The sequence below is a fragment of the Hydra vulgaris genome, chromosome 09, assembly GCF_038396675.1.
Source record: "Hydra vulgaris chromosome 09, alternate assembly HydraT2T_AEP".
In the NCBI taxonomy this organism is placed as follows: domain Eukaryota; kingdom Metazoa; phylum Cnidaria; class Hydrozoa; order Anthoathecata; family Hydridae; genus Hydra; species Hydra vulgaris.
This window is the reverse complement of record NC_088928.1, coordinates 3,683,009-3,709,699: the sequence shown is the minus strand read 5'-3', so window position 1 is coordinate 3,709,699 and position 26,691 is coordinate 3,683,009. Positions and strand designations below refer to the sequence as shown.

The following is a 26,691-nucleotide window of genomic DNA, read 5'->3' as shown; positions in this document are numbered from 1 at the left end:
ATGAGAGCCGCTTATTTAAAAAAGCTCTTGATCTTGCTAAATATAACAGTGTTACTAATCTTACTATACTACCACATAGTAGTCACAAAGTGTAGCTACCTAAATGTTTCTGTATTTGCTCCAAATAAAGTTTATTATAATGACACAGTAAAATCTTGGCTTTTTAAATTATCCTGGAGTGTCACTGTGAGTGTTCTAATTCATCCCTGGAAAATCACTATTTACAAAATTGCATCTTGTGTTAGCATCGCATATGAAAAAAGTTTTACTATCACAAACATTCAAAATGGATTCAGGAAAAGTGGAATATTTCCTTTTGACAAGAATGTATATTCAGAAGCAGATTTTTTATGTAATGTTGTTACTGATAGAAGCAATCCAAATACTTATGAAACAAACACTGGAAAAACTCTGAATACTAATAACTTGTTACTGGTATCAATTGATATTGATACCGTTGTTATTATAATGATATCAACAGTATGTTCAATTTTTGTGGCTTTGTATATAAGGTAGAGGACTAGAGAATTCTTATGAATGTCCATCAGTACCAAAACTGCTTTTTTCCAACAAAAACTTATTTTTATCTTTACTAGTTGTATACTTTATTAGTTTCATCTACACTAGAAGCATACAAACGAAATCTATGCAAGTCTTAAACAGATTCTGCATTATAACAGTAACTCATGCTCTATTTTTGCTGTTAGTTACCATGCTATTTCTTTGCCGATCTAAAAATGGTTGCTTCATTTACTTTAGATATGAAAAAAACCGATTGGTTTTTATTTCTCTGGGGCAGTTGAACACGTTCAGTACACAAGAGTTGGTAATATCAGCCGCTTGAAGATACAGTACAGCCTGATACCTTTGATCAAAAGAGACAAAATCATTTTGCCGCAATTGAACAACAGTTTTTGTCTGACTTTGCAGTTCCTGAAAATCTCGCGATAAAGTCTAATTCGATATTGAGATCTGGGTGCTATGCAGCAAGACATTATTGCTGAATAAGATTGCCTCTTTTCCGTCTGTTTTCAAAAGTAGTTAAACTAATCATTTTTCATTGTTTGTTTGTTTTTTAGTCTTTATTTTTTAAAGCTTGAGAAATTTTGTGGCGTTGTGTTGTACTTTTTCAATTTTGTTTACGTCACAATCAAGATAAGAGTTCCAAACTTGTACGAGATACTCCAGATGTGGTCTATTATATGCAGTATAAATTTTTTTCCAAATGCCTCTATAAGAGTCTCTTTATATAAATGTGTGTTGCTTCTATGCTGCTCTGTTGAGCATCTCAAGATTCTCAGAGATTAGAGTTCTACTTTTTCAAAAATTGTAACTACTAAAGCTACTCTGTTGGTTGTGCTGTCATCTTTGATTTTGTTCGTAAAGTAATCAAGTTTTATTTTTCCAGAGTTAATATGCACAACTTTATATTTTTCTACGTTTTACTCCATCAGCCAAGTTTGCGTTCATTTAACGTCCTAATCTAGATCGAATTGTAAGTTTGTTTGTTTTTCACTTTTTCGACAATTTTTTGCGCTTTGTGTCATTAGCGTACATTTTGCAAATGGCTGATTTGAGATGAGTGTGCAGGTTATTAATAAATATAAAAAAGAGCGTCTGTCCTAAAACAGAACCTTGCGGAACACGGCTAGTTACATCAATACAATCAGATTTTGAATCTCCAAATATAACACGCTGTTTGCGGTTTGTCAAGAAGGCGTTTATCCAATTTAGAAGATTGCCGTTTATACCATATATTTCTAGCTTTTGTAGCAGTCTTACATGCAAAACTTTATCAAATGTCTTTGCAAAGTTAAAAAAAGATAGAACAACTTGTTTCTTCTTGATTTGCTATGATTCAAGTCAAATGTTTCTAAAAGTTTTGAAATAAAACCATGTTGTGTTTTGAAAAGTAATTTGTTATTCATTAAATGATCGATTATGAATTGTATAACTATTTTTTCCATAAGTTTGCATGTAACAGAAGTGAGCGATATAAGCCTGTAATTGGCTGGAAATATTCTGCTGCTTTTTTTATAAATATGTGTAACATTAGCTGTGAGCCAAAATGAAAACCTTGCCAGATTTTAATGAAAATTGTAAAATCAAAGTTAGCGAAACTGTCATTGATGTGGCGATGCTTTCAAAACAATCGGATTAATGTTATCATTGCCCATTGACTTATTTCCATCAAGAGTTTTTAAGATTTTGAGAACAATATTTTGATCAATCAATATATCCGAAGTTTAAATCCTTTGTTTTGGATGCAAAAGATTTTAGTGGTAATCAATGGTCTCTTTTCAAAACGTGGTTGAAACTGGTTGTTTGGTTTTGTTATTCCATCTCTGTTTATTTGATTTGAATCTGAGGTTAAGGCTTACATTTGATTGCATATTATCTGTTAACTATTAATATATGCGTATAGTCTTTTTTGATTGTGCTTGCCTTTAGGTAAAATGCTTGTTTTTTTTATTGTGCTTGCCTTTTGAATAATGCTTGTTTGCTGTGTTTTTCTTACCTCATTTTTGACATTTGTATACTCCTTGATGTGCACCACATTTTTCCTCTTTGAGTTTGCATTTTTGTACCCAAGCACTTTTTTTTAGTGTAATTAGCTTCATTAATTTTACTGTGATTCAGGGTTTCCTTTTTTTCGGCAGATGATTTGATGCTTTTGGAATAAACTTGTCAAAATTACATAATTAACCCCGTTGGGAACCCTGTGCCATGTTGATGTGAAAGCCCATGTTGCTGTGGTACTGGGCAGTGACTCCCAGAAAAATGTTTTGAAATTGCTGTACTTGTGTTTTAACGCTATTTTTAAAGAAAAAATGGATTATAGAAACTTTGTTGAATTTTTTTCTGAAACAACCAAACGAAGTTTACCTTCATCATCAACCTAAGGAAGTTCATCTTTCACAAAATATTTTTGTTTGGATAAATTTTGTTCTTAATTATAGTATTTACTATAATAAAATCGTCAATATCTATTTCGCTTTTAACTGCGGATTAAAGGTTGTCTACTAAATGATTTTTTGACTACCTTATTTGATGGTGAAAGCAATAAAGTTTTAAGTAACAGTATTGGAGCATATGAACATTATAAAAATATAAACAACACTTCATCAAGATCAAAAATACCAAAAACAGACTAACAAAATTGAATCTTTAAAATCAACCTAGTGGCTGTCCATTAATTATGTCAACAATCTTTTTTCAGTTTTTACCTCTCCCTCCCTCCCTCTTATCAAAAATTCGTCAACATTTGACTACTCTTCTTCCCCTCACCCCTCTCTCCCCAAACCAAGAAATTTAAATGGAAGAAAACAGCTTTTTTTTCTTTTTTTTAAATTAATTTAATTTACTTAAAGAAGTAACATTGTATGCATTTACTTTTCTTGACCTCTCCATTTCCCCTTGTCAACGTTTGTCAAAATTTTTCGGATTTCTTTACCCTTTTCTGTTGACATAATTAATGAACATACCCTAACTATGTTTAAAATATAATACAGTATTATTATAAAAAAGTAACTTTACAAAGAATAATTTCGCTAATATTTTGCATTGTTCTTTCGCAGGATAATATACATTATATTAAATAAAAAAATATGTATATTTGAAGGTTTATTGGTAATAAGGTTCATTAATATCTAAAATTTAAAGAGTGCTAAAAACAAAATAACTAAAAAAACAACAACAACATAAAACTTTTTTTTTTAAATACTGTGTTTTTTTGTCGGAGAGCTCCATTTAGCCGTAGCCAGAATCTTAAGAAAACCTGGATGGAGGAGTAGACTCTACTGGCTCAAAACTTGCAGGAACCTGGTAGACCATAAAAAATTAAAATATAGTATAAGGATAAAATAAAAAATATCACTTTAAAATACTTTTATGCAAGAATATATATATATATATATATATATATATATATATATATATATATATATATATATATATATATATATATATATATATATATATATATATATATATATATATATATATATATATATAATCAATAAAATGCCATTTTTATTAAATGTATAAATTTCTAAACAGTTTCATTAAAAATCTTATTTTATCTACATGGCATTAATTTTAATTTACATTTTAATGATCAACGTGACCATTGGCAGATGTGCCATTATACTGAATATGAGCCTGCTGCAGAGGTGGTAAAATCAAGGTAAGACCATACAAGGTGTTTTGATCCATATAGAATACTACATAAAAATGGTAAAAGTTCTTTATTCAACCGAAACTCGAGATGCAAAAACACGTAAGAACAGATAGAATCAAAGCTGAAATCCTTCTGACAGTATTTTTTTTGTTGATAAAGATCAATCATTATGTTTTAAATCTTTAATTTAACAGGCTCCTGGTTAATTTTTGACATTCTAGACCATAGTTTGAAAAAATATCTACTAATAACACTCCCTCAGACTTTTTGGATATAATGTGTTTTGAAGTTTGTAAAATCTGTCAGAGTTATTAACAACTCATCAGAACTTACAGACAAGGCCGGTGCTATGGGTGTGTGTGGGGTGCAAGATCTTAAAATTAATGAAATTTTATAACATCAATTCGAACCTTTTTGTAACTTCAGTTGGCAAATTAAAACCTTTTTTTAAACTCAGTTTGCAAATGGGACATGGGTTAATTAATTATCTCTAGTCGGCTTATTTGGGAATTAAAAGACCTTGTTTTTTTTATGTCGGCAAATAACCTTAAGGCACCGTTCCACTTCGCCGACTCTGATGGTGTGTGATAAACAAAGAAAAGCTTTAGAACCTACTCCAAATAAAGAGTTCCTTTAAATATTTAAATATTAAAAATATTTAACGAAGAATTAGATAAGATCAACGAGTGGTTTATAAGTAACCGACTATCATTAAATGTAGAGAAAACAAAATTTATCCTATTACATAAACTTAGTAAAGCCGAGAATATTCCTCTTAAACTACCCAATCTTTTAATCAATAATAAAATAATTAAAAGGGAATTGACTACAAACTTTCTGGGAGTGCTCTTAGATGAAAAATTGTCATGGAAGTTTCATATTAAATATATTGAAGGTAAGATCTCAAAAAATATTGCCGTGTTATACCGAACAAAACCTTTTCTTAATAACGAGTCTTTAAAAAATTTATATTTTTCGTTTATACACAGTTATCTTTTATACTGTAACATTTTTTGGGGTAGCACTAATCACACTAAACTCAAAAAAGTTTATAGTAAACAAAAACATGCTTGCAGGATAGTATTTGGGGCAAATAGAAAAACACAATGCGAACCTCTCTTACGTCAGCTTGGAGCTTTAAATATTTATAAGCTTAATATTCATCAAGTAATGTTATTTATGTTTAAAGCAAAACTTGGGTTTTCTCCAGTAACATTTCAATCCTACTTTAATGAAATCTCCCATAAATATCCAACCAAATTTTCAGTGAACAACTTTTTAGTTCTCATAAACCTTCTTAAATTAAGTTCGTACCAAATTCAATATCGGGGACCTTTAGTTTGGAAAAAATTTCTTCCAATCTTTAGTAAAAAACAAAACTTCGTTTTAAACTGCACTTTGCAAAGTTTTAAGGATGATTCAAAACGGTATTTACTGAACATGCCCAGTAAGCACAAGACGCATTCTAGACGTTTGTAGACGTCTAAAACTGGTCTAGATAAAGACGCATCTTTAAAAACATCTTAAATTCGTCTTCTATACTTGAAAACCTATACGTCTTTTCACTTAACGTCTTTTATATGTCTTTTAAAATGCGCATTTATAAAAAGACATCTGTTAAACGTCTTTAATTAGCGCGCATTCTAATGCATATATACGTGCATTAAATTTTTTATAACAGTCATACATATGTAAGCTTACATACGTACAGCGGTTTGTACATATGTATACATATGTACAAACCGCTGCATTGTGTGTATATATATATATATATATATATATATATATATATATATATATATATATATATATATATATATATATATATATATATATATATATTTATTTATATATATATATACAAACCGTTGTGCCTAAGTATATAACATAAGTCTTTTATAGCCTTAGTTATAATAGTGCTATTATAATGACTGTTAAAATAATATTTGATCAATAAAAATATTTTACTAACAATATTATACATATATATTGTACATACAATATTATACATATCATATATTAATATACCATCATATATTAATTACCACTTTATAAAATATAATGAAAAGTTACTCCTTAAAATAAAGTCAAAATTGTGAGGACCCGATCCCAGTCTAAGAAACTTTGCACTCTCCGCAAAGCTAAACTATCATATCATGCTCATAAAAATTAAATTTTTATAAATATATGTTTTTTACGTAATTTAATTGCTTAACGAAAAGTGCTTAAGATATTTGTCCGGATGCCGGACAACCAGACACTTCGTTTTTTACATGAAAAACGCTTTTGCTGATAAAGACTTTTGCATGCTCGTGATCAAGATAGCATTTTCAAAAAGTAATTTAATTCTATTGATTTACGATGAGTATTAATTTTTAATTTGGTAAAGATGGAAGAACAAGAGTTACAATTGAATAAAGTTATTATTAATTATATATATAATTATATATTTTTATATCAATATATATATTTTAATATAAAAGTTGTTACAGTTCAAGAACATTTACAAATATTAATACACAAGTCTGAAGTAAACGCCTAATATAGAATAATAACGGATAAAAAGAAAATAATTATAACAATAATATTACATAGTATTATATACAAAATTATAGACATTCATTTAACTTAAATGAATGTTCTAGTGTTGTTTTTATTGTTTTCATTTATATCTATTATTATATTATATTTGGTGTTTACAGATTAGTTTATTTGGTGTTACATTACTCTTAAATTCTAAGAGTAATGTAACTAATATTGTAAATAATAATAATTACAATACATACATATGATAATAATAAATAAAAAACATACATAATAACAATATTGAATAAATAGTTAATAGGGAGGATAATAGTAATAAAAATAAAAACTAAATTTTAATAATTAAAACAAAAACTACTAACTTCCATACAACAATCATTTATTCATACAAAGTTACAGGTATAAATAGTAATGAACTGAAAGCAGGAAGAGCTTTAGCTCTCGCTTTTGCCTACACTCCCCTAAATTAGTTTACAAGAGCAATTTATTGCTCTCGCAAAAATAAAAAATTAAGAAATTTTGTTTAATTATGGGTTGAAAATTTTACCAGGAATAAAACATTTTTATAGTCAATAAATACAATTGGATTATTAATTTAAATAATAAAAAAGTTTATTTTAAGGTTAATCTTTTATTATTTTTTTATTTTTCTGTCACCAGCTTACTAGTTTTCGAAGCTACAGGTCCCATAAGAGATCAAAACATTGTTGTATTTTTAATGCGTTTGAAAGAAAATGTCTTTTTTAGCGTAGAAAGAAAAAGAAAAAAGTTGTTAAACTTTGAATGATTGATTTTGATATTTTGTTTTATCGTATTTACACCAATCCCTTTTAAAAGCTGTTTAATTATATTCATTTTGAATGGCGTTTAAAATATAAGTTTCGCTTAAAATAAAAGTTTCGCCTAAAATAAAAGTGGTGTTTAAAATAAAAGTTTCAAGAGAAAAATAGAAATCATTAAAAAAAACTACAATGAATAATAAATATTTATAAAATAAAGTCAATAATAGAAAATAAATTTTTATTGTTTTCTATAATATAAACATATCTAAAAAAAATACTATTACTTGGAAATTTTTTATTACAATTATATTTAATAAAGTGATTGATGTAAAAAAAAGTATCAAACTCATTCATTCAAAGATTTTAAACATTCTTTTCAAATCATTCAATCAAACATTTAATTTAAATAATGAATCTTATTTGTAATTTAAACATTTTTCTAAAATTATTATAAATATTTTTATGTACATAACTTTAAAGTATAATTGTTTTTTTAATTGTAATAAAATAAATTCTCTTATAAGTCTATTATCTAAGTTTCAAATAAATTCATTGTTTTTTAAAACGCATTGAAACTAATTTATTGTATTACAATGTTGCCAGCAATACAAAAATTTAAATTTAACTGTTATGTCGCACAAAAATAGAAAGCTCTCGTAAAAAGCTGTTTAGAGGAGCAGCTAGCATGGCTCACCTTGCCTGTTTTAGGAGAGCAGCTCTCCGTATATATATATATATATAAATATATATATATATATATATATATATATATATATATATATATATATATATATATATATATATATATATATATATATATATATATATATATATATATATACACACAGTGGTGTACCCTCCAGTGTTTTTTTACTCAAGTAAGACTCAATTTCAGTCATTTAATTCATAAAAAATAGGAGTTGAAAAACTGAAGAAGCTCCATATAAATTAATAATAAAATGATTTAAGTCATATCCCTTATAAATATTTTTCTGACCACAATGCTTTTAGTCGATTGTATGTAAATGCAGACTTTCCTTCCATTTTAAATGCTCAATTGAAAAAATGTTTCTAGTTTTGAATTCAAATTATCATTCATGGTTATTTGAATGGATTAATTTATTGAACTAAATTTTTTTTTGCAGAAGAAGTAAAATGAATGATCGTAATAGTTATTGTCAACGAAAGTTTAGACGTCTGAATAACATAATGAAAAATTTTCTGGACTCTAGCGATAATGAGTTAAATAATACTGAAGATTTAAATGAAGATCAATGTTCGTCGATCAACATAGAACCTTTCATATCAAACCAATTTCTACTGAATAAGGAAATTCCTATTCAAGACCTTGGATATGCAGAACAGTATTTATCGATTACAGATAATCAAAAAACCATAAGCTCTGATGAGAACAAAGTGTTTTCATTGAAGGAAGAAATTGCTGCATGGGCAATAAAACATAAAATTAGTTGTTTGTGTAGCAATGAACTTCTGGATATTCTTCATAGAAATAATATTCCTGGATTGCCTAGAGATAGTCGAACATTGCTAAATACACCAAGACATATTAATGTTGATAAAAAATGTGGTGGAGAGTTTTTGTATTTTGGAATAGAATGTGGTGTGACACGATGTTTAAAAAAAATTAAAAACGTTGACATTGACATAAAAATAAATATAAATATTGATGGGTTGCCTTTATTTAAATCGTCTTTGGCTCAATTATGGCCCATACTTGGACTATTTAATAAAAATGTTTTTGTGATTGCTTTATTTTGTGGAACATCTAAGCCAAATTCTCTGGATGATTACTTAAATAAATTTATCACAGAGTGCAAAAATTTATCTTAAAATGGAATTTATTTTGAAAAACAACACTATAACTTTAAAATAAAATCTTTTGTATGCAATGCTCCAGCTATAGCATACTTGAAAAATATTGCGGGTCATACTAGCAAACATGGTTGTGAGAGATGTGCAATTGTTGACGAAAGTATGAACCATACAATAATATATAAAAGAGGTGGTTTTCCGCTTAGAACTTCTGAAAAGTTTGACAGTCTTGGATACCATTTTCATCAAAAAAGGTTTTCGCCTCATAAAGAAATTAATATTACATTTAACTGTTTTGTATTGGATTAAATGCATCTCATTTGTTTAGGAGTTGTCAAATGAATCCTTGTATTTTTGATGCATGGTCCCAGAATTTGCAAGTTATCTAATCTTTTATTAGCAGAAATTAATTATAATTTAATTAAATTGAAAAGTTCAATTCCAAGTGACTTTGCGCGACAACCGCGATCTTTATTATTTTTAGACAGGTGGAAAGCAACTGAATTTTGCCAGTTTTTATGTACACTGGAGTGATTGTATTAAAAGGTATTGTTAGCAAAGAGTTTTATATACATTTTCTTTCTCTCCATGTTGTAACATCAACTCTATTGAAATCTAATCAAAAAATATGAGAACACTATTTAAAATATGCTAGACAATTGTTTGCCTATTTTGTAACAAATGCTGAAGATTTTTATGGCAACAATTTTCCACTTTATAATGTGCACAGTCTACTGCATATTGTTGATGATGTAGAAAAATATAATGTTTCTCTTAATGAAATTTCTGCTTTTCCTTTTGAAAACTTTTTGCAGACCCTTAAAAAAGATGTTAGAAATCATAAAAGTCCGGTCGCCCAAGTTGCTAAAAGGTATATAGAATTTGAAAATTGTCATAAAATATTACCTTCAAGAAAAACCTATCATATTTCTGACAGAGGATTGAAAGATTCATGCTTCGTCACAAAATATCTTTTATGTATTGTCACCGAAATAAATCTAGGTGCTGATACCAGTTATTTTTGTCATGTGTACAAATTAAAAGATCTTGAATCGTTTTATGAAGAACCATTAAGTTCGAAATATTTAGGTATATATTATATCCAGAATTTACAAAAATATAACAAGTGCAAACTAATTAAACAAAATGAGATTAAAAGAAAAGTAGCTTTGTTACCAAGTGGCAGTGGTTATGTTTGCTTCCCACTTTTACATGAGACAGAACAATAATGAATCAAAATATAGTAACAATTATATATGAACTTTTATTAATTAATATTCAAAATAAAATAATTTTGTGGCAAACAAAAATTTTGTTGTTATATATAAATGTAAATTTTTTGATGAACACAGTGATTTAAGTTTTTTGCATCTTTATATCATATTTAATGATGTTTACTCGTTTAGTGTTTAAAGATTATATGTATATATATATATATATATATATGTATATATATATATATATATATATATATATTCTCTCTCTTTTTTCTCCCTTTTGAAACCAACCTGAGGTTGAGCAATTTTTATTTATTTTTATTAATATTCTTATAATAATTTAAAAAAAATTGATTAACTGAAATTGCTTACTACTTCAAATCGCTTAACACTTACGTAAATAGCTTAACGCTTAAAACATGGGAGATATATATATATATATATATATATATATATATATATATATATATATATATATATATACACATCAATATGCAAAATATATACATATTGCATACTTTGGTTAGCACTACAACACGTTACTGGTTTAGTTATATATACATATGTGTGTGTGTGTGTATATATATATATATATATATATATATATATATATATATATATATATATATATATATATATATATATATATATATATATATATATGTTGAAAGAAATGTCTGTCAATGTACAAAAAATAAAATCAAAATGGTCAAGAGCAGTATGGAGGGAAGGAACAAAAGTTCATGAAGAAGTGGTTTTATCCAAATGGATTGATGAATTACGACAAAAAGTTTTTTGGACAGTTAAAATCAATGCTAGTCGTGCAGAAAAAGAAGAAATGGATCCTGGTCCTCACTGGAAAGTTTTTGAACTGATTAAAGTAAAGGTTTGTCATGGTATGTTGTTGCATTTTTTACTTTTTATAGTTTATGTAAAAAATAATTTGAACTAACATTTTAATACATGCGCATTAACACATTAATGAAAAAATTTTTACTGTACAGGCCTGTTACAGATTCTTTAAACTAAAATGTAATTTAATTAAAAGTTAATTTAACCTTTAGATGATGTTGAAGTTTGTAAAGGATATGATCTGACATCAGCTTCAGATCAAGATATGGAACAGATTAAAAAAGAACAAATATTTAAATGTATAACAGAAAAAAAAGGTATTTATGACTTGTGCACGGATATAAGTGTCAATTTTTTATGGTAAAGTATAGTTGAATGGTCAAATGTAATGATAGTACATATTGAATACACTTATGTTATTATTTATTTAGCCGTTAGAAAATTGACTTTTTGTAGATTATCCTGATAAAAATCTTCTTAGATTTTGAATAAGTGTATGTTTTTGTTAGTTTCGTACTTAAACGGAACATTAGGGTGACTTCAAAACAAAGTTTTTATATAATTATCTATTGGGATCCCCTAAATGACATTAAACTGTATATGTATATATGTGTATCAACTTATTTTCTCAGCGCAGTTGCTTTGTTCATCAAGGTTCGTAGGTAAAGGGTTAAGACAATAAAATACAAAAAAAAAGAGTAGTTTCCTCGCCTGAAGTGACCCATTCGGCCTTGGGGAGGTGAATAATGGTAATAGAAAAAATATACAGAATACTATATTGTGCAAATATAATTATATATTGTTGGAAAATTATTTGGAAAATGTATAGTTCCCTTTCCAAATTAAGGTTTAGTAAACCATTACAACTGCTCCGTAACTTAATAGTAATAATATTATAATCTCTTTAGGCCTTCCACCTATACCTGAAAAGATATCTGAGTTCAATGAAATGGATGATTGTGATTTTAACAGATTCCAATCTAGTGTAGATCTAATAAAATCTATTAAAATACCAAAAAAAAATTATGAGGATGTATCTAGATGTCATGATTCAACACGCCGATCCCGTTCTAGATCTCCAATTCATCGTTCCAGATACAATAGTGCAGCACACAATAGCCGATCCCCTTCTAAGTCTCCTACTCTTCACAACTCTAGATCTTCTTACAGACAGTATAATACAAAAGACAATAGCCAAAGTAAAAAAGCTAATTGGAAAAGATCTCCTCATCGTTATCAAACTTCAAGGTCAATTTCTTCTAGTTCCGAATCTCCAACTAAGTCATCATCCAAACAGTCATCAAATGTTACAAATAGACTGGAAGAATCATTCAATGAAAAAGGGTTTTAATAATTTTTTTAATAATTTAGATTATATAAAACATTTCTGAGAAAACTTTTTCTTAAAACGTTATGCTAAAGTAACGCTAAATTTGGATTTTTAAAAGTGACTAACCTAACACTAATCCTGAATGGTTTTGTCATATTTAGGAATTTTACAGATGCTTCGCAAAACATCAGTTATCCTATCGAGACTGGAAGTAAGTTTTTGTTCTACTTGCTGAATATCTGTCTAAAAACTTTGAATAAATATTGTATTAACACATTAAATAATATTGTATTCATCATGGAAGATGTATTGAATTGCTTTCATATTAAAGATATTAAATTTATATTAAATTTTACTGTAGAAAAATTATATATTATATATATTAGATTATATATATATATATATATATATATATATATATATATATATATATATATATATATTTTAAGAGTTCCAAAAAGGAGTAATGAAATTTATGGCAGAAGTAAAGATTTTCATGAATGACATGAACACATTTATGGGAAAGCAGATAAATAATCGGGGTGAAAGTAATCGGGAAGAATTAAAACAACTGCTTGATATAGATGAGTTTTTGCAGTTTGAAGAGAACCTTGTTGAACCAGTATTTCGGACCAAAATAGTATACTTTAACTTATTTTTATGCTTAAAGATAAAATACTGAACAACTTAAATGTTAAGGCCATTTGAATTTAACTCGATACTAGTATGTCTAGTATTGCTATATATTCTTCTTTTTTTTAATTAATGTATTTATTTCTTTGCAGAACTAAAATTATGATCATTTTTCTGGGTGTATTTTAGATTGAGCATCTTAAACAAGTCGGGGGGGGGGAGGGAGGTTGACGGTAAAGACGCAATTCGAAAAATAATTGATCGAGTTTTTTCTGTTCAGCTTCAGTCTAAACTTAACATGAAAGGGACGGGTCATAAGATTGGCATCGAAAATAAATTGATATAGCAAGTATTAAAAGGTAATTTAGTTGTCAAAATAAAAAAAAATTAATCAAAAAAGAAAATATTTTGATTTAATTGTTTTTTAATTATTCATAAATTATGGTTATGTATATTTATGTGCTTGATTTTTATGACAAAATTCTGTCAACTTAATGTTTTGATTTTCATTCTGTGTTTTGTTAATATTTTGATTTAAAAAAAAATTAAATTTATGTTGAAATTGGAATATTTAAATTTTTATTTAATATTTAAATCGTACTTGTTTTTAGAAAGCGTTTTTGCCATTTTCCCACAAGTTAGGGAAGCAGAAATTCGTGAAAGAGCGAGTGTAAAATTAAAGAATGCTCCTGGTAGAAAAAGTGGCGATAGACGAAAAATTCAAAATACTGACAAATAGTGCATTAAATCTACTTTTTACTTCTTTTTGAGAAAAACAAACTTTCTTTAATTGCATTCGTTTTTAATACATATGTAACTGTGTTTATTTATTAAATATTTCCCTCAAGAGCTTAGTTCTTAATTCGATTGAAATTCACCTTCTTTCTACTTAAATAAATTTCAAAATTTTCAAATATTTGTTCAGCTAAAAAGACTTCAGCCATCTAAATATATCTAGATGGCTGAAGTCTTTATAAAACTTTAAACATAGACGTTTCACATTAAAAGCCAGATCAAGAGCCAGATTACTAAAGGGTACCTCAAAGCCAGAATACTGAAAGTACCACGACTTTAGGTAGATATATCTACCTAAAGTTGTGATGCTTTCAGTAATCTAAAAGTACTGAAAGTACCACAACTTTAGGTAGATATATCTACCTAAAGTTGTGATGCTTTCAGTATTCTGGCTTTGAGGTACTTTTCAGTAATCTGGTTTTTAATGTGAAACGTCTATGTTTAGACGTTTAATACATCTGCAATAATGTCTAGCTCATGAAGTTGATATATCAACTTCGTGATGTAGATATTATTGCAGATATTTTTTAATATTGACTTTATAAAATACGTCTTTAGCGTGTATTTAACACGTCTGAAGACGTATAAAAGACGTTTAAAAGGCACAGTTTTGAAAAGTCTAAAAGACGCATTTGTAGACGTCTAGATCATAAGGCTAAATGACGTCTTTGAAAAGACAATTAAAAGGCGTCTTTACAAAGACGTTTAAAAGATGTATTTATAAAGATGTCTTAATGGCGTCTTTAAAAAAACGTCTTTTAGCCTTATGATCTAGACGTCTACAAGTGCGCCTTTTAGACCGCCTCAAAGACCTCTTTTAGACGTCTTTTAAACGTCTTTGTGCTTACTGGGTGGAATTCGATATATTAGATTTCAAATACCTTTTTTGAAAACAATTTAAAGGTTTGGACTGAATCGCTTGAAAATAAATTAAATCTTTATCACTTTCTTTAGCTTTTATTAAAATGGTTTCTAACCATTAGTATAAAAGATAACGAAAATAAAGTTGTCTTTTTCGTTCATATTTTTGATGATATTAAATAATCAGCCCAAATACTTATGTTTAGATATATTGCTTTTTTTTTTTTTTAATTTAACAACGCATTTTTTTTTGTGTTTTTATAACTTTCATGATTTTCTGTCGTTTTTACTTTTTTATTTTTAAAATTATTCTGCTGGAAGATTGTTAGCAACAAATTATTTTATTGCTGAAGTATTTGATTTGTTTTTGTTTTTGAATTTATACTGTCTTTTTGTCTTTTATCATTTATTGTGCATGTAAATTTTTGTGTGACGGGGCTCGGTGATAAGACAACCCGTCTTCTTCTTGCTCCGGCCAGGATTTTTCTGTTATTGTAATTTAATTTTTGTAATATTTATCAACGGCAAAATAAATAAATAATAATAAAAAAAAAAAAAATAATAATAATTAAAAAATCATAAAAAAAAGAAGAACTGTGGATGAAAGGAATCAGCTTGGGCAAATTCTCACTCACTTTAGGCTTTCAATTAATAACTTAAATCAATTAATAACTTGAAACACTTTTAACTATTTTAATAATTTGAGTTTTGAACCGTAAACCATAAAAACACGTTTTAAAATTTTTTTTGTTACATATTTTCTCTAGATATTTTGTTCCCAACCGGTGGTCCATAAGAACTTTTTAAGTGGACCACAAAACTAAAAAATCTTGAAACTAAAGAATCACCAAATTTTTCTATTCAGTTGGATGAGACCACCGATGCAAGTTCAATGGCACAATTTATTGTATTTTTTTGGTATATTTGCAATTACAAGTTCAAGAAAGAATTTTTGTTCTCTGCTATCCTTGAAACAACAATATGTTATGATATTATATAACAAAATATTATAGAAATTTTTAAACAGTTTTTCAATGACAAACAATTAAAATGGATATATCCTCACAAATAGTGTGAGTGAAACTCACAATCTTTGGGGGGGGGGGGGATGGGGGTAAAATTGCCTCTGGTTGTGAAGTCTGGATTGCAGACTAGAGCAAAATAGATTGCTCCAAATGTAGTTGGTATACACTGTTTTATTCATAGACACGCTTTGGCAACCAAAACTTTACCAAGTAGTTTGAAAGCTGTATTTAATCAATTAGTCAAATTGGTCATATAAAATCCTTTGATGTCAACACTCAACTTTTTTCTGCTGGAAAATTTTTGGAATGATTTTTCAAGCTTAGAATAGAAGTGAACTAATTTTTATGTAAAATGAAAAGTGGAGTGGTAGAATATTTCAATTTGACAATTTTGAAATAACAACGGCTTATCATGTGAACATTGTGGGTCATATTGTGGCAAAAATGCTAATGTCATTACTGAAGGAATTTATTGAAAAGTTCAAACTGTATAAGACTAGAATTAACAATGGAAATTTGATCATGTTTCAAAATTTAAATAGCGTAATTGGAAATAACATGCTTCCCAAAATTATAAAGATAGAAATAGTTTTTCACCTAAATAATTTGATTAATGAGTTGGGTAACTATATTCTAGATGAGAACATTTTCAGCAGTAAGTCAACACTTTCTTGTGATGTAAAAAATATGAAAGAGGAAGCGCAAAAAGGATTTATAGAGTTAAAGGATGATACCACGGCTAAGGGTCACTTCAAAATAACACCATTAGATAACTTCTGGACGAAAATGAGGAATTTATATCCATTGTGTTCATCAAATATATTTAAAGCCCTTATTCCTTTTTCAACATCACATTTGTGTGAAGCCGAGTTTTTAGCTATGCCATCTCTTAAAACTAAAAAAAGAAATAGACTCGATATCAATGCAGGTGTTAAATAAAACCGAATTTTCAGATATTAATTGCTGGTAATCAGTGCCAGATTCCCCACTGACCTGCTTTTGTATCATATATTAACTAAAAAATATAAGATAAAATACTTTTGTGTCATTGATAGACTGGCATATTTTTGAATAGACTGTCACTAGACAGTCTGATCAAAAATACCTTAAACAAAATATTATCCTGATGAATAAAAGTTACATTATTAAAATTTTCACCTTGTAAATATTTTTAAAAGCAATGGGGTCCATGAAGATTTTATGATATATAATTTAGGGAACGGGTTAGAAAAGGTTGGGAACCACTGATATATTCAGATGTAATATTACAATAAAAAACGTGTACTTTCAAACGTATATGAAGATTTTATGATATGTAATTTAGGGAACGGGTTAGAAAAGGTTGGGAACCACTGATATATTCAGATGTAATATTACAATAAAAAACGTGTACTTTCAAACGTTTAACAACTTCATTTGATTTTGCCGGAGCCGACTAGTTTCTCGAATTTTCGGGAAAAAAATCAAACTTTCATTAAATGAATTTTTAGCTGAGTAAGCAATCAATCGTATATATACTACCGTTATAGCTCGTGGATCGTCTAACGTTGTGAAACAAGTAAATTGCGACAAGTGTTTCTGAAGTGTATTTCAGTGAATATAAAATTCTAATAAAGAAAGCAAAAAAATGTCAGACAAGGTTTGTATAAAATTTTTAGCTTTGCGTTAATTAAGAGCTACGTTTTCTTTCTTCCTAGTTTCCAAGTTAATTTTTGTTTTTCATTGTGAAAAAATTAATGCCTAGTAATTTATTTTATTTTACTTTGATAGTTTATAGTTTATTTGCGAGTTAACGTCTTTTTTAATTTAAGGAACCCATTTTTCAGTCTTGATTTTTTTCCTAGCATGTTGTCCATTTTAATGGTCGTTTAACTCCAACGTGTAACTGAAAAAATTTATTTTTACTTTCTTTTTTAAAGAAATAAGGTTTTTTTTTGCGAGGTGCCATAGGTATAATAAACGCTAATGGGGTTTTTCTAGTCCCTTATTATAACTGGTTATTAATGAGGACTTGATGATTAAGAAGCAAAACCAAATAAAATCAAAACAAAAGAATGCAAGTCTTCCAAAACCAAAGAAAAAAACTCTAATTTCAAGTTTGAAAATTGCTCATTATAATTAATAAAATACTTCTTTAGTTTCACATTCTAATTTATATTGCATTTCTTAGAATTTTTCTGGGCTTTTTTTGGCATTAACTTATGTTTGGACAAAATTTAAATTTATTAATTGCAATCTCTAATTCTAAATGATTATTTTTTCAAAGGAAAGAAAATTTTATTAAATACAAAGCTCTATAAATTAATAATAATGGTTTTAAAAAAAACAATATTGAATTGCTAATATTTATTATCAAATAAATAAAAAAGGTCTAAGTAAGGGTGAACCTTTAAACAGCGCACCCACTTAAGTTCAAAACACGTTATATTGAAAATGATTTTTTATTGACCAAGTATAATTAATTAAATTAATTAGAGTGTAATTAATCAATTAATCATAAGTGATGGATACAGTTAATGGTACATAATTTGACTAGCCATTACAGATTGACACAACGAAATTTACATTATTTAATAGAAATTTTGGTACTAAAATTGGGACAGTAGTAGTCATGGTTATTAGTTCTTTGTAGGGGTGCGTCGTTTACAGGTCCGCCTTAGTAAGTACTAAAATATTATAGCAAATATAAGCATTTTTTTTAGCCAAAGCAATTAAGCTAAATTAGTGCACTTGTGCAGTTAGTGAACAGTTGCTACAAATGTTTTCTAAAATGTTTGTATTTCAATTTGCAAAATTTTGTTCAAGTTGACAATAAAAATTGGTTTGTTTACTTTAGTTTATTTGTTAAATTTGAAATGTCTGTATATTTTTATGCAAGATCTGGATTTGGAATACAACAATAATTAGTCCTGAGTCAGTCGAATAAAGTTAACCAGGTTAATCTTATGCCCTGGTTATTCAGCCAGTTTACATCGCATTGACCTTTGAAGAGTAGTAAAATTTAATTTTGTGGGTCAATTTGTAATTAAGTAATAATCAATTAATTTTTTATATTGAATTGTTTTTAATTTTTTATATTTTATTTTATTTATAAGAAGAGAACTAAATAACAATAGGAAACTTCAATAAACCTTTAAAAAAATGCACAAATTATTTCATTTTTAGTTAGCTAATTATCAGATTAAACATCTCTAAAAGTCCATGATATTTCTTTGATGTGCTTTGATGTATTTTCTCTCTTTCTTTACTTCCTCTCCTGGATGAAAACTAGTGCTTGCTTTAGAGAAGTGCCATGATTCACAATGGCACAGCTCTTAAATTTAAATGTATTAGCATTTAAGTTTTTTTCATTTTATGCAGAAAATCATTATATGTTGCCTAATCTTTTTTAAGATAAAACTTTTTCTTTATGTCTTTTTTCATAAATATTTAGACTACTGACCTCATGTAGGCAGTAGCAAAGTAGGACAATCAATAATTACCTACTTCTATAAAATATGTTTTAATCTCCAATAAAGAGATTTAATTATCTTTTCATATTATTTTGAATCATCCAAAACAAATTAGAGTTGTATAACAAGAATGATATTTCCATCTGCAAGCTGTTTCTAATTGCATTTGTCTTTCATAAAGAAAAGACCCGCTAGAAAAAACTTTTTGTTTGTATTTAATGAGAAATCAGTATCACTCGCTAAAAAAAATTTTACTTTTTTCTCAGTGGGTGTTGGTTAAAAGTAAAGAAATAAAAAAATAAAAAGTAAAATTTTACTTTCTTTTTTTTTTTTTAGCGGGTTGTTAAAAAATGGTTAATAAAATAAAAGTAATATTTTAAAACTTAACATAATAATCATGATTTGATAATTAATAAAACATAATAATCGCGCTAAAGTTTAGACTAAAAAATCATGATAACAACTGACACTTTTATTAGTCAATTTTATTAGCTTATGAATAAACTTGCCATCCTTGTTATGAATGAAGTTATAAACAAAAATAAAAAATGAATCGAAGAACAAAATTTAAAAATATAAAAATAGTTTTATTAAATAAAAGTTTTTTTTTTTTTAATAAAACTTATCTAAACTTATAAAACAAACAAATAAATTATGAATAATTATTATATCGTTGAGGATAGTTCAAAATATCGTAAATTAGCATAAGAAAATACTGCATATCTGCACTACAGTTTTTTTTACTGGAGAAGGTTAAAACTTTACAAATTTTTATAAAAAGAGTTAAAATAATTTTGGTAGTGCGCGCCCCATGCCAGTACCTGCCAGAAGAAAATTTTGTAGAAACATTGCTGTATGTAGGTATTTTATCGCAAAATAAGCAATGTTTGCTGTAAAAATAAGTCCTTGATTTCTGAATTTGGTTGCCTCCCAAATACTGTCGGGGCCTTCAAAAACAGTGTAGAGTAGCCCCTGCTTATACATCGGCATTTTTGAATAAACCTGTGCACCCGTATATATTTATTATAAATTTTTTTCTGTTAATTTAAGGCCAATGAGTTCAAAGATAAAGGCAACAAAGCCTTGCAGGATGGTAACTTAGAAGATGCTATCACATTTTACTCAAAGGCTATTGAGCTTGATAGTTCAAATTATGTTTTCTACAGCAACAGATCAGCAGCATATGCAAAGAAAGGTGATTACAACAATGCGTTGGCTGATGCAAAGAAAACTGTTGAAATCAAACCTGATTGGGGAAAGGTAGGTTATATTACTGGCAGTTATTATTATTTTTTAATGTAGATTAGTTGAATATTATTTTAGTATAAATTGACATGCATCTTATGGTGCTTTATAATTATCTTCTCTACTAGGGTTACTCGCGTCTAGGTGCTGCATACAGTTACCTTGGACAAGATATGGAAGCATATGAAGCTTATGAGAAAGGTCTTAAGTATGAACCTGATAATGCACAATTAAAAACAGCCATGCAAGAACTAGATAACAAAATGAGTATGTTTTAATTCTAAACTTTGTATAATTTAGTCAATAAAACAAGATTAAATTTTGAACTTCGATAAATATGATAGCTTAAAAATCTTTTGTATCATAAGTAAATGGACTTTGATTAGGATTTTAGTCCTACATTAACCATATAGAAAAAAAAACTTTTCTGTTTTCTTGTATTACCACAATCTAATTGAAAAAGTTTTATCATATTTCTTAAGAGGCTAAAGCCTGTTAAGAAATAACAAGAAATATGTTCTAGGATATACTAATGATCATTTTAATACGATGCAATTGTTGATGTGAAGTAGTTATATTGTTATGGTTTTATAGAAAAACCCTTGTGAAACATGGCAGCTGACATGTCCAATTAGATCAATGTGTAGCACTTGAATAAATAACCTTGCCAATAAATTATACACATTGTACTAATAGATTTCTTATGTATATTTTTTTACTTGATAGATGCTAAAGTTTCTTGTACACTTGCGGTCCCTATCTTTTGTTTTATAAGTTAAGCTAACTTTTGACATGCTGTTTATATGCTTGCTTGGTTCCTTTAAGGTCGACAGAATAATCCATTTGCAGATCCAAGCCTTGAAGCAAAGCTGGCGATGAATCCTAAAACAAGAGAGTATTTAAATGATCCAACTTTTCTGCAAATGCTTCAAGTTTTAAAATCTGATCCATCCAAATTAAGCATGTGAGTAATGTTATTCTATAATAAACTTAGTTTGACTACTTTTTAATTATCTTAAAAAGTTCTATTAAATATTATGGTGAAAAAATGAGACAAATCAAGTTTTATCAAAATAAACAAAAAAGTTAACAAGGACGATTTCTTTCATTTAAGAATAAAATTATTGAAATCAAATTAGTTTATTCTAATATTCTGTTTCAATAACAGGTTTGCAAAAGACCAGAGAGTGATGCAAGTACTAAGTATTTTACTTGGAATACAAATGGATTTTCCCCAACAGTCAGGTAATTATTTTTTGTTAATAATAATGCATAATTAGTTTAAAACACTAATGTAGATTGTTGGGTGATTATTTAAGTCTTAAACCTTAATCATCTTTAAACTCAGTAAGATTCGTGATTTCTAAACATGCAGATGTACCTACATATGCCTACTCAAAAATCCATTAAGAAGGAAGTTTAAGTTAAGTTTGTATCAAGTTTAATAACTTAATGCAATTTCAAACTGCTTTTTAAGCCAAAACTGATTTTGGCTAAAGGAGTCATCTTTCTCTTTCTAAAGTTTTTTTCTCTTTCTAAAATTTCAGTTTATTATTAATCATAATTAACCAACAATAAAGCTGCAAATCTGTCACCTGAGAGTTTATGAATTTTACTGAGTAAATGGTGTACTGTGCACCTATCTTGCCAATTTATGTTTTCATAAAGTGTATGCATTTTTTCCTTCAGAAAACAAGCCAAAACCACAAGAAACTAAAGTAAAAACAGAAACTACCAAGCCTCCTGAAGATAAACGTACAGATACTCAGCGCCAGGTTTTTTTTTTTTTTAAATGAAAACAGTGAGAGGTTTATGGGAACATTTGTTACACTTAAATGTAAATTAGGCTATTTTTTTATTATTTAAGAAGTTTTCTCTAATTATTAGGCAGATAGTGAGAAAGAACTTGGTAATAATGCATACAAGAAATGCGACTTTGTTACTGCTCACATTCATTATGACAATGCTATTAATTTGGAACCTACTAATATTTTATATCTTAATAACAAAGCTGCAGTTTTTTTTGAAGAAGAAAAATATGAAGAATGCATTCAGTTATGTTTGAAGGCTGTAGATGTTGGAAGACAAAATCGGGCTCCTTATGCTCTAATTGCTAAGTAAAGATTATTTTATTACATCTGTATAACTTTATAACTGAACTTTAGTTTTGTGGTTGTTATGACTATAAAAAGTTGCACAATATACTTTATAACAAGTAATTTATATATTCAGGCTTAGTGTACGAGATTTCGCTGCGTAACGAAATCGCGTAACACATTTTTAAGTAACTTAACTCGGCAAATATATTTTGAATTGTTATAAGTTATATTGCGTCACTAGCGTCTTTTCAAGTACCGCATTATAATTAAAGTTATTTTATTAACACGTTAAAAATCATACAAACATATTTTTCTTTCACTATAACAAAAGTTACAAATAAAATCTAAGTTCCTATTTGAAAAATCATTTTTATTAATTTTGTTCAAATATGAACTAAATTTTATTTTGAAAAAAATATATTTTTCATAAAACGTAAAATAATATTTGATTATTTTCTTATAATTTTACAGTTGGTTATTGGTTATTTTATTCACTGTTAATAAATTTTTTCTTATTTATTTTGTGAACTCCTTTTAATGATTTTAAACATTAAAGAGTTTTTTTTTTTTATAATTTATCATTCGCCGATAACACATTCGTGATCATATTTTCATAAATTAAACGAACGTCATTAAAACTTTGCGTTATTGAATTAACAATAAACAAAATATCTTATTAATAAAATATTTACATCAAAATAAATCGTGCATTTTTACTATTATGACAAAAAATATTTTTTATTTTTATAATAACTATTATGACATTTATATATATTTGTATACATTTATATATATAATAACTATTATGACAAAAAATAATTTATATATTTAATTCCTTAAGATAAAACTTAAAACACTTTATTTTTTTTAACTAATTTTTAAAAACAATAAAAAAAATTATTAAACAAACTGTTTCTTTAATAAAAAATCTATTAAAATCTATTACAATTGCGGTTAAATGCTTTTACTTACGACTTTATTTCTTCTGAATAAACGTCACATTAACGACATCAAAAGATAATTTAAAATATTCTAAAAGACAACAGTCAAAATATTCAAACGTTGCATATTCCCGGGTTTGCAAACATGTTTTGAATATGTTTGTAATCCACAAGTGTCATAAGTACACTTTTATTTGCTTTTTTTAAGACTATTTCTCTAAATATTAGCAAATCAGTGATGTCTTTTTTACCAAAGCCTATTTAATTTTATAATCTGAAAAGTTAGTTCAGATCAGTCAGGCTGACCTGAACCAACTCTTGGATATGTTGTTTAAAAGCCTCCAATAAATAATTTTGAAACAAGTTTGAAATTGTAATGTTTATTCAATAGTTATAAAAAATTGCTTTCTGTTTTCAAAATGTGATATTTGGGAACTAGCATTCCAGCCGACACCACTCAAAAAAAGGTATGCTTGGTTTCTGTTGTGTGTTTAAAACCTTCAAGGGAAAAAAGAACAACACTTGCCAAGAATATTTTTTATTCTGTGAAATTATTTGTTACTATTTACCATAAACACTAGTTGAAAAATGGTTTCACTGTTACGGAAACATAAAACCACTGATAAAAGCATGCAATATTTAAATTTGACTTTAAAACCTCAAAAAAAGTGTGTTAATCTTGAGTTAAACTGCCTGTAATAAACATGTATTTTTGGTTTACGTCTGGATTGTGAAAAACGTGTGTCTATATAGTTTTTAATTCTAAAAAAGAAACTAGATGTGCCTGTTGGGATGCTGTTTCTAAGAGGTTAAAATAAATTTTTTCGCAACGATAATAGGACCAAAGGAGCAGTTTCAGAGGTTCATATGATCCTTCTAATTAAACAAAAAGGGTCTTATCATTCTAGCTACACAAAGGTTCATACATATAACCATACATTAGTCTTTAATTCTTACATTTTCTTTACACAATCAAATCTTTACTAATACATGGAAATGCATCCCCCGTTAAAATGATTAGTTTTTTCTTGTACTACGCACTACCTTTGCACCTTTTGTTTGTACATTATTTCAGTGAATTTAGTAGAAATCTCTTGCATTTAAAAACATTTTCTAACACTCATAAATGTGTATGTGCTTTTTGGGTCAGAATATAAAACTAAATTTAATTTTGAAAAATTGTATAATTTTAGAGACAAAAATCTTATGGGAACTCTCCTCCTCTCATGCAAGAACTACTGCATTTAAAATGTTTTTATTGTTTCAATGTTTCTATGTTAATGATTTTAATGCAATGAAATATTCTTTCTAGACCATTAGCAAGAATTGGTTCTGCCTATCAGAAAATGAAAGATTATGCGAATGCTGTTAAGTATTTTGAAATGTCATTAACAGAAGCTCACAATGAAGAAGTCAAGAAAAAATTAACAAACCTTAAAAAGATTATTAAAGAAGAAGAAGAAAAAAAATATCGTGATCCAGTTAAAGCTGAAGAAGCCAGAGAACTAGGAAATCAGTTATTTAAAAAAGGTCAATAAATCTTTTGAAGATTTATCATTTAAATAATACTTTGTATTTATTATATTATTTGTTTTTTTATTATATTATTTATAATAACATTAAATTTTATATTTTATATGGCTATTTTAAATTTTCTTCAATCATTTAATCTAGTGTTAGTTTGTATATATTTATCAACTTTCTATACATCTTCAAATTATGATCTCCGCCACTATTGCTGATAGAGATAAATTGAAGTTTCTGCTTTTAGGTGATTATCCTGGAGCCCTTAAAGCTTACAGTGAATCTGTGAAGCGCAACCCTGAAGATGCTAGAGTATTTAGCAATCGCGCTGCTTGTTACACTAAACTGGCTGAGTTTGGACTTGCGCTGAAAGATGTAGAAACTTGTTTAGTTCTAGATCCAAAGTTTATTAAAGCATACCTTCGTAAAGGCAATATTGCATTGCTAATGAAGGAAACAGCTAAAGCCAGAGAGGCATATGAGAAGGCTTTAGAACTAGATGAGAATTGCCAGGTACGATCACCTTTAACTATACCTAATATTTTTTAAACTTGTTTGTCAAATCGCGGCTTAACTTGCGATGATTAAGAATTCCTTTGTTCTCTTGTTTAATTATTTTTTTGAATTGGTTTGTTAAATTAGGAAGCTAAAGATGGTATAATATCTGTTATGCGACAAAACGCAACACTTACGCCTGAAGAACGGCGAAAGCAAGCAATGGAAGATCCAGAAGTACAAAATATCCTAAAAGATCCTGCAATGCGAATGATTTTAGAGCAGATGCAGGAGAATCCTCAAGCAGCCCAAGAGTAAGTTCAATATTTTTGTATTTTAATTTTTTATTGTATTATTGAAATGCATTTTATTTTGGTGTTCTTCAATTAATATTATTCGTTAACTTGTTTTTTTGTTTTGTGTTAATATATTTCTTATTTTATTTATATATTATCGTAATTTGTTACTTTAGGCATTTACAAAATCCTTTGATTCGTGAAAAGATATCCAAACTTCTCGAGTCTGGAATTATACAAATGCGTTAATTATTTCTCTTTTTTACTCCTGTTTCCTATTAAATTGTAACTACTACTTAATATTTCAATTTTTACGTGATTACTTATAAGAATTAAATAATTATGTACATATACTGTATCTATTTGATTTTTTAAATACAAGTATTTAATAATCAGTGGTATCTAAATTTGATACAAAAGCCCAGTGACGGATCCTGGATTTTTTAGTCTTTGATTTTTGCCAACTTTCAGACAGGCAAACATTTATATACTTACTAGGGTGTGTTAAATTGGCGACTAAAACCCAATAATTTCAAAAAAAAGAAATTTTATAGTGAAATAATGGTAGGACTTCATAAATGAAATAG

General features: G+C 27.5%; 2 protein-coding genes across 2 annotated transcripts; both read left to right on the top strand.

Moving 5' to 3' along the window:
- Window positions 1-11,221: 11,221 nt before the first annotated feature.
- LOC136084495 (uncharacterized) lies at window positions 11,222-14,158 on the top strand. The gene is made up of 7 exons (XM_065804514.1): window positions 11,222-11,452; window positions 11,621-11,725; window positions 12,317-12,752; window positions 12,900-12,949; window positions 13,188-13,378; window positions 13,561-13,730; window positions 13,983-14,158. The coding sequence occupies exons 1-6, from the start codon at window positions 11,230-11,232 to the stop codon at window positions 13,600-13,602; spliced, it is 1,047 nt and encodes a 348-aa protein (XP_065660586.1). The 5' UTR covers window positions 11,222-11,229; the 3' UTR covers window positions 13,603-13,730; window positions 13,983-14,158.
- Window positions 14,159-17,527: 3,369 nt separating this feature from the next.
- LOC100203295 (stress-induced-phosphoprotein 1) lies at window positions 17,528-26,455 on the top strand. Its single transcript, XM_065804513.1, has 11 exons — window positions 17,528-17,691; window positions 20,555-20,764; window positions 20,878-21,016; window positions 21,575-21,713; window positions 21,918-21,994; window positions 22,439-22,524; window positions 22,637-22,866; window positions 25,102-25,319; window positions 25,561-25,826; window positions 25,956-26,122; window positions 26,281-26,455. Exons 1-11 carry the CDS (start codon window positions 17,680-17,682, stop codon window positions 26,351-26,353), a joined length of 1,617 nt encoding a protein of 538 aa, XP_065660585.1. The 5' UTR covers window positions 17,528-17,679; the 3' UTR covers window positions 26,354-26,455.
- Window positions 26,456-26,691: the final 236 nt, after the last annotated feature.